Source organism: Serinus canaria, chromosome 13 (assembly GCF_022539315.1).
Source record: "Serinus canaria isolate serCan28SL12 chromosome 13, serCan2020, whole genome shotgun sequence".
NCBI lineage: Eukaryota > Metazoa > Chordata > Aves > Passeriformes > Fringillidae > Serinus > Serinus canaria.
The window spans coordinates 3582710-3591368 of NC_066327.1; the positions used below are offsets into that span (position 1 = coordinate 3582710).

At 44.7% G+C, this 8659-nt stretch overlaps 1 protein-coding gene across 2 annotated transcripts; it reads right to left on the reverse strand.

The window, feature by feature from the left end:
- Positions 1-870: 870 nt before the first annotated feature.
- FOXI1 (forkhead box I1) lies at positions 871-3090 on the reverse strand. 2 transcript variants are annotated; one of them, XM_030229355.2, is made up of 2 exons: positions 2431-3090; positions 871-1145 (listed from the first exon to the last, which is right to left on the reverse strand). In XM_030229355.2, the coding sequence occupies exons 1-2, from the start codon at positions 3068-3070 to the stop codon at positions 871-873; spliced, it is 915 nt and encodes a 304-aa protein (XP_030085215.2). In that variant the 5' UTR covers positions 3071-3090. The 2 variants fall into 2 exon arrangements, with proteins under 2 accessions (XP_030085215.2, XP_009089579.4); XM_009091331.4 differs by having other exon boundaries at positions 871-1424; positions 2428-3090.
- Positions 3091-8659: the final 5569 nt, after the last annotated feature.

Below are 8659 nucleotides of genomic sequence, written 5' to 3' on the forward strand. Positions count from 1 at the left end.
CCCTTTACTCAGTAGAAATAATTCACATAGAAAGTTAAGGTATAACAAATGTGTTTTCTTCTTAGAAAAAAACATGTCTTAAACATATATATTTATATATTCAGGACAGATCCTCTTTCCCTTACGTGGCTAGATTTACATGTGTAAGGAATAAAATTGACCCTGTAATTAGAATTGAAAACACAAAGATCCAACAGCAGAGGACAATTCCAGGAATTGTGTATTTTGTCATGCTTCCCTCCAGCTTCAGAATTCCTGTTGTGTCCATGATGCTGTCAGTTTGCTGCACAGCCACATTCCCCCTGGGACTGGAAGGGGGTCAAGCTTTAGAGAAGCACTGGCCTGAGAGAAAGCCAAAGGCAGCCCTCACCATTCAGGTGTTGGTTGTTCCTCACTATACAGTGGTTTTTATTATGGATTCTGCAGTGTTCAGGAGAGCTTTGGCCAAATAAGAACTTGCAGAGCATTTAGTACAGGCAGCCTATACCTGAAGATAGGATATTAAAGGTACCACCACATTGCTGTTATCACTTTAAAAAGCACAGCAATGTTAATGCCACGCCAGAAAGAGGCTCCTGCCTAAGGCAAACTGTAACTTCTCAAGGACTTCTGTAGAGGAGCCTGGTTGGCAGCAGTACAAGAAGTGTCTAAGGAGACCTTTTTACTATTCTTCCTCTTAGGATCCCTGATTTTCCACGTGCAGCTGCTGAACGTGGAGTGTTTGTGATTCAGTATAATGGGTAACGAGTTTGTGGCTGCCAGGAGGAAGATGCAGTGTGGCCCTAGAGACAAGAGGCTAATGCTAATCACCTGCCCGTGGATCATTTCCTCTCATAAATAACTCTCCTTTAGTGTCCTAGAATCCTTCATTTAAACCTCTGTCCCTTCCCTGGAGTACAGGGTGTTGTTTGTGCTGAGGCTGCTGTAAAAATGGGTGTTAAACTGGTTGAGCACCGAGTTGCTGTGGCCAAGGTGACTGGAAGGCATGGAATTGGACCAGTCTCCCACACCATGGCTGGGAATACTGGAGAGTGGGGAGTAGGAATTGAAGCCTACCATGTTCTGCCCCATTTTGTCAGTGGGTTCAGAGCTGAGTCCCACGGGCCCCGAGCGGCTCCCTGAGCTGGAGCCGTGGACATAGCTGGTCATGCTGGAGAGGAAGTTACTGAGGCACGGGCTGCTGGAGGAGGGAGGAGGAGATCCTTTCTCAGGTGAATTGTCAGTCCCAGGTGAGGTGTTTTCCAAGATATCCTGATGCTCTGCAGCTTTGGGGCTGCCAGACAGGGTGCTGTCCTCGGATTTCTCAGACACAAGAGCAGCAGCGCTGGCCTCAATGTCAGACTTTCTCTTCCGCTTCCTGCGAAAGTTTCCATTGTCAAACATCTTCTCACAGTTCGGGTCCAGAGTCCAGTAATTCCCTTTTCCTGGCCAAGGAAACAAACCCACACTTTTAGTTTAAAAATAAGCAAACAAGCAAACAAAAAAAAGCAGTCATTTAGGGCTTTACAGTGCTTCTCTCATTTCCCAGAAACAGAAAAATTCCATAAGCAATACACATGTGTTTTTAGTCACCCAAAAATACAAGTCTGTCGAATTGAGATAAAAGGTTTAAAGTTCTGGGTCTTACCCCTTAGTCCTGACTCTTCACACAGGCAAAAATACAAGTGGAATCACTGGGAGGACTTTTTGTTTTGTTTTCTTGCTGAGGGAAGGAGGTTTTCAGTCTACAGCTGGTCTTCTGAATTTATGGCAGAGAGTAATCAAATCCCACACTGGGATCCCACTCCAGATTCAGTGGGGTATCGTGGGTTTCTAAAAAGGTAGAACTAGAATTTGGCCCTCTACTGAGGAAAAATTTCAATGAGTTTTTAATGTTCTCCATGGTTCTTAACAGCTATTGATAGGAAGGCATGAATAAAGGAATATCTGACAGCCTACCAGCCAAGGGGTTGGTAATGGCAGATGTGTCATTCCAAGGAAAACACTAATTGAAACAAACAAAAGCACCCTGTGTTACTCTTGGGAATTAATGCTGACTCCCCAAAGCCATCGGATTTCTTTGACAAATCCCCTTCCCTTGAATTCCCACCTAAGTTTTACACAAGTCATGCTTTCTACCAAATGGCTCTTGAGTGTGTCTTGCCCAGTTAAATTCTCCTGTGCATGCTGAGTCTCATGCTCAGCTCATTGATCCATTCTCAGGAGGACCCAGGGCAGGACAGAATTCCCTTCCCTGCAGAGATCTCACAGCAGCACTGATTCACACCTCAGCTGGGCACAGCTGCTTTCTAGTTCAGCCTTTTGAAAACAAATTGCTACTGTGTCTATGTCCTGCATCTGGGCTACTATGTCTCTTTACAGCGAACCAGGTATTTTAAAATTCATCAAGTTTAATTAGAGATGGGGGAAAGGGGGAGAGAGCTATACCTGGATCATCTTCATCTCGAGGCACCTTCTTGAAGCAGTCGTTGAGAGACAAGTTGTGCCGGATGGAATTCTGCCAGCCAGCTTTGCTTTTGTTGTAGAACGGGAAGTTGTCAGCCACGTACTGGTAGATCTGGCTCAGAGTCAGCCTCTTGTCAGGTGCCCCGTGGATGGCCATGGCAATGAGGGCAGAGTAGGAGTAAGGAGGTCTCACCAACTTCATGAGCTCCTCTTGGGACGGGAGGGGAAGCCAGCCAAGGTCAGTTCCTCCCAGGCCGTGCACGTTGGGCAAGAGCTGCCTCTGCATCCCGTACGACTGCGGGATGAAGGGGCTGGCGTTGGATCCTGCCAGGTACGGTGGGGGGGTGATGGAAGGTCCATTGAGCCAGAGGTAAGGATTGGGAGTGCTGCTGTAATCTGCTGTCTCAAAGGTGCTCGGCCGCTGGGGGCTGGGGATGTTCTGGGGGTGGAAGAAGTTCTCGTAGTAGATGTTCATCTCCGGAGGCTCCTGGCCGATGTTGGGGAACTGTGGGCTGCAGCGTGGAGGGGAGTGCGATGGGGGCTCAAAGAAGCTCATGCTCTGACCCAGGCAGCTGCTGAGCTGTGACACACCTGTGCTAGTGCTCCTTTCCTGGGACAGGTGCATCACCTGTGCCCTTCCCTAGGTACTTATGCACCTGTAAATGTTTCAGCCCGTGCTGCAGGCTCCACCCCGCAGCCCTGAGTGGCTGCAGATGAGGACGATATCCTTTTTGGAATGCTGGCAGTCCCAGTCAGTCATTGATGTCACATCAACCAAACGTGAAAGTTACAACTGTTTATCTTAAATGAATGAAGGAATTTTCCACTAATGTGATGCACATGAAGAAAGCCTAGGGCTTCTTGAAGTTAAAACTCAGAGATCCTCCTCTTTCTACCTTTCACAGGGAAGCTTTAGCATTTCCTATTTTTTTCTTACTAAAGAAAAGCCATTTTGTGCTGCTGTTAGTAACACCTCAGAATGCAAAAGCCATTGTCACTAGTCAATGAAACAGTAGAGATATATACTTAAAAAAAAAAAAAAGAAGAAAAGAAAAGAAGAGAAAAAAGAAAAGGTCAAACCTTTTCCTTTTGTAACTTTAATTGCAGACTTGCTTGTACTTCCCCCTAGGCAATCACAGTACTACAGGCAAATTCTGTGGCTGGTTACTCACGTGAGTAATCTCACTGATATAAATGGAATTAACTCCCTAAAGTAAGGATTAATCTTGTGAGGAAAAAATTTCAAGCTTAATAATCAAACCTTTCTTTAGAGCTTAAAGTGGTGAACTGAGATGGGAAATCATTATGAGTTGCTTCCTCTTTGCTGCAGGATTGGTGCAGAGAGCTCATAAAACCCCTCAGCACAACTTCCAAACAGGAAAGCAGCAACAGTGTTCAGCAGAGCTCTTTTTAGCCAAGTTCCAATAACTTCATCTGTAACTATACAGACAAGAGCTGATTCCTTTAAATTAATAAGGAAAAACCTCCAGCCCTTTTATGATTTGGACAAATCCTTAATGCTTTGCATGGCACCCTGCGTGTTTGAAGGAGGAGAGAGCAGAGCTGCAATCTCACCACCCCTGTCTCAGGATGGCAGCTCTTCACTGCATGAACCCCTGCACTGGAGCTAGGGCAGAGCTGCAGTTCCCTTCACAGTCATCATTGCCTATTTTTCTTGTGATTAAACACACACATCATTTAAAACTCGCCTCAGCCTTAATATCCATGCAATTAAAGAAGGTCATGGTATGACAGAGCCTTCCAGATACCTCTTGTCCTGTAATTTCTACAGAAATGACAGTTTTGACCCATAGGTTTGAATTCCTGGCTGTACCAAAAGTCTTTTGCTTTGTCACACATTCACCCTAATCCTTTGTGCTGTAGCACAACCACCCAGACTCCCCACTCCCTGAGATCTAGTGATTCACTAATGTCATGTCCATATTGCTGCTTTGAAAAGTATGAAAAAAAAAATTCCACTGGGAATGCTGCTGAAATATTGAGTACAGAATGACAAAGCAGGCCAATTTGCCAGCTCAGAAGTGCAGCTCCACAGCTGTTACTTTAAAAATCCATGCTTTCACTGCACAGAAAATCATTTCTACCACAACAAACAAGCTGTTACTTTAATTTGAATGGCTGAGAGCTCAGAATATGTAAATGCTAAATAACCTGTTCAGAGACACACATAAAACAGTCAACAGTTAAGTGGAACGTGGTGAGGACTGGCTTATTTTCTAAGTGACAACTGCTGTGCAAAAGGGGACTTGGACAAAAAAAAGAAAGAAAATGAATTATTTTTCAGGAGCTCGTAATGTGAGTGCCTCCCTCCTCAAGTGACTAATCTGCAATAATCTTTTTCACCATAAGAATCTGAGTTACAGTCATGCAAAATGCTATTTGAGCAACATCCCTACAGCTTTAAAGTTAACTTTCTAATATATAGATGTATTTTAAAATGATATGTGTATTCCTGAAAACGCTGGTGTATTGTTAATAACCCCCCTTCATTTACAGAAGAGTCAATAGAATAAAACATTTAAGAAACATGAGTAAAACCACATTTACAATTAACTAAAGAGCCAGAATATAGTGAGAAAAGTAAACATAATACATTTTGACCTGCTCAACAAATTAGATTTTTTGCCAAAAAAACCCTTGAAAACAAGAAAAACTTGTAAATTTATTCTGAGAAGTAAAAATTCAACTAACTGCATCATGGACTTTGATGAGTGACATTTAATACTTATTCCCTGAGGTGCACTGCATGCATAGTTACAATAAAAATACACTCAAGTGGGTGCTGAGTGAATACAGGCTTTGAAAAAAGCCCAGGCTTTACAAAGGGCAAAATCATTACTGCTGCAGCCAGACTGGTGTGTAAAATTTCCTCTGCCAAGGACTCCTGTGAGGGCATGGAGCAGGGTGAGCCCGAGCTGTGCTGTGCCAGGGGATGCCCAGCCCTACCAGCCCTCCCTCCTGAGCTCCCACAGAAAAGCAGGGACTGGGCTGAGGATGGCAAATGTGCTTTTACAGCAGGGAGGTGCAGAGACAGCTCTGGGCTGCTGCCCACGGAGCTGTGAAAGGGGGGCAAAGTCTGATCCCTCCCTGGCATGGCTGAGCTGGCACAGGACACAATCCCATCAGCAGCACTTCCCTTCAGCTGGCTGGGCCTGATTTACTCAGAGCAGACTATAAACAGTGCCAGGAAAAAGGCACTTTGTCAGTACTCTGGGCACACCTTGCTGCTGCAGGGTCACTGCAGCACAGGCTCCTGGGCAGCTCCTCTGCTGCAGATGCTCCTTTGCAGGCAAGGAGGCAGCAAGGAGAGAATCAGCTCTGTTCAAGTGTGGTGGCCGAGTCAGAACTGAAGGAAATTGAGTCTAACCAGGAATATTGTCCTGAGGTCTTCACCACTGAGAGTCTTTTGGCAGGGCTGAAAGAAGGCAGCAATCCCAGAAGTGGAGAAAAGAGAAGGAAAACTGGCGAGGTTTCCACATAAAGAGGGTGGAAAAAGGTGGCATGCTGACCAAGCTACACTAACAGATCTTGTTTAGGGATTAAAATCTCTGCAAATAAATTGGAGGCTGCTGCTGGAGAAAGCTCAATAATCCTTATTTCCAAATGCATTGGGTCAGTCAGGTCTGACTAGGCAGGATGCATCACATTTTTAACATGTCTTTTTACTACACTCCAGTCCTGACAGCCCTGGGTGCTTGTGTCTACCAGCTGGAAGCCTGGGCAACCACAGATTGTTGTCAAACCAAAGACTTTTGACAACTCTTGTGTTGTATACAAATATTTGCTCCTCTCAATTTCATGAGTGAAGCTCCAAAATCTGCAGGGTTGAGGCTGAGCCCATTGTTTTCCATAGGTTTTTTAGGTCAGCTCCATGTACCCCTCTACTCCAACCAACATGAATATTTCTTCACACTGACTACCCTTCTATAAAAGAAAATTTCTGAAATCTTGGGTTAAAAAAGGCTCAGATTGATTATCTTTAAATTCAGATAACTCAGGATTTCCACTCATATTCCACAGTAACCTACAATGCAGTTCCTGAAATGCAGTGACTGGGGAGAGGTGTGCACACACCAGCACACAGTTCATACAAACAATTCCTATGGTCACAAAGAAGAGGGAAAAATTGTTTTAAAATAAAAGGATCCATATGTAAGTCAATATACCAAGCAACCCACCTTGTTTCAAACAATTCACACCTGAATTTAGAAACAGGTCAGTATCCATCAAAAAGACATTTTCACACAGTGAAAAATTCTCTATGTTCTCAGTTGTCCAGTAGATTACCTCTAGAAGCCTTCATGTCTTATTCCACTTCTCATCTGCCCAGCATATCCACAAGATAAACCACACCATGAGAAGGAGCAGGCTGTAGCAGCAAAGCAATGTCATCTCAAGGACAATACAAAAGAAGAAGAAATTTAAAATACAGCACTGCAAACCAAGGGAACTGAGCTTTATTTCTAGAAAGGCAGGTTGAACATTAAATTAATGGAAAAGGCAATATCATTTGGATGTGTGCCACAAGTGCTGCAATGCTAGAATGCCCTTAGACTTTTCAAGCCTTCCAGAACAAAATCACTGTGGATTTTTGAAGCAACTTTAGAACTGGGTTTTTAGGAGGTTGTGAAACCTTGTAAGGGCTCGTAGCTGCTCTCTGACATGAGAATGATGATAACCAAAGCAGTCATAACTCCTACCTCCAAAAAGGCCTTCTACCATCTCTTAACAGATAATAAATGTGCTAGAGGGGATTAGGTGTCCCCTGACTCGTGTATCAGTTGTGACAGGCCACAGGCAGGCAAGGAATCCATGGCTTCCCTTTGGCTGGGATGCTGGGGATGAGATTTCCCCTGGGATCTGCTGTGCTGAGGGACACAGACATGGTCACACCTGCCACAGAGGGGCAGAATCACTCTGTCACAAATCCTTCTCATGGTAGAATCTGAGGTGTCCCACCCAGTTATGGGAAAGGAATACATCTACAGACACACAATCACAACCATCCTGTGACAGCCCCAGTGCTGCTGCAGCTCCCCAGCAGCCAACAGAGTTCCCTCTTTCACATCATCTGCTTGTTCTACTCTCACCACTGAATCTGTGTTTATATGAGAAATCAGTGGTGCTCAAATTAAACGAGGTCTTGTATGAACATCAACACGGGTACCAAAGAAATTAATCTGTACACACTTCCAAAACCCTTCAGAGTTTAAATTCTTGTGCATTTCCATGAAATGAATTCATTCATTTCAATGATTTATAGAAAGAAAAAGTAGCATGCATTTCTTTCTTTTCTACAGAAAGAAGAGCAAAATGCTACTGCTTTTGTTTCAGTCACATTTCAGCATCAAGGTATTTGCTGCTGAGGAGAAATCAGCTCCTCTCTCTCCACTATTCAATTGGAGATGTCATTGAAAAGACATTTTAGAACCACAGAATTTTTCAGAAAACACAACTTCATTTTTTTTTAAGGATTTTTTTTTTTTTAAAGTCTTCTCACCCTTTAGTACACACACTACACAAACACTTGGGGGAAATGAATTAGAAGCTAAAGCTGGGACGCGAATCGGAGCAAGCCCCGGGAACTTCTCTGCGGCCGCGCCCGGGCCGGTTCATTGCAGCCGGGCTGGGAGCGCCGGAGGCTGAGATGAGCCCACCTGGAGCAGGTGATTTGGGGCTCTGCTAACCCTGCCTTCCAGGGCTGAGATGAGCCCACCTGGAGCAGGTGATTTGGGGCTCTGCTAATCCTGCCTTCCAGGGCTGAGATGAGCCCACCTGGAGCAGGTGATTTGGGGCTCTGCTAATCCTGCCTTCCAGGGCTTTCACCCGGCCCCAGCAGGGCCAGCCGCCACACCGGCAGGGTATCGCGACATCCTATCGCCACCCGGTGACACTGCCTGGGAATGCACAGCTGCCCTGGGATCCTCCTGTCCTGCTGCTGATGGCCAGGGTCACCTGGATCTATAAAAATAACCCATTCCATATGGGAACAGTTTAAACCTTTTCCTGTTAGAATCCTTCATTTGCTTTGGAATTCTGTGTGGAAATTCTGGTAGATTTAGCGATGTCTTCGTTTTAGATTAGTTTCCTTTTTTCTTTTTTTTTTCTCTTGTTTCCCCATCCTGATTTCCAATATTCATCTTTTCCTGTCTTGTGAAATGAGACCAAATGCAGCTGTAAAGATTCTGAATTC

Bases quoted from the DNA above. Each gene is read 5' to 3' on its own strand.
- FOXI1 (XM_009091331.4), bottom strand. From the start codon at position 3,070: ATGCACCTGTCCCAGGAAAGGAGCACTAGCACAGGTGTGTCACAGCTC. The intron at 1,425-2,427 runs GTATAGCTCTCT...TTCCTTGGCCAG, and splicing joins TCGAGATGAAGATGATCCAG to GAAAAGGGAATTACTGGACT.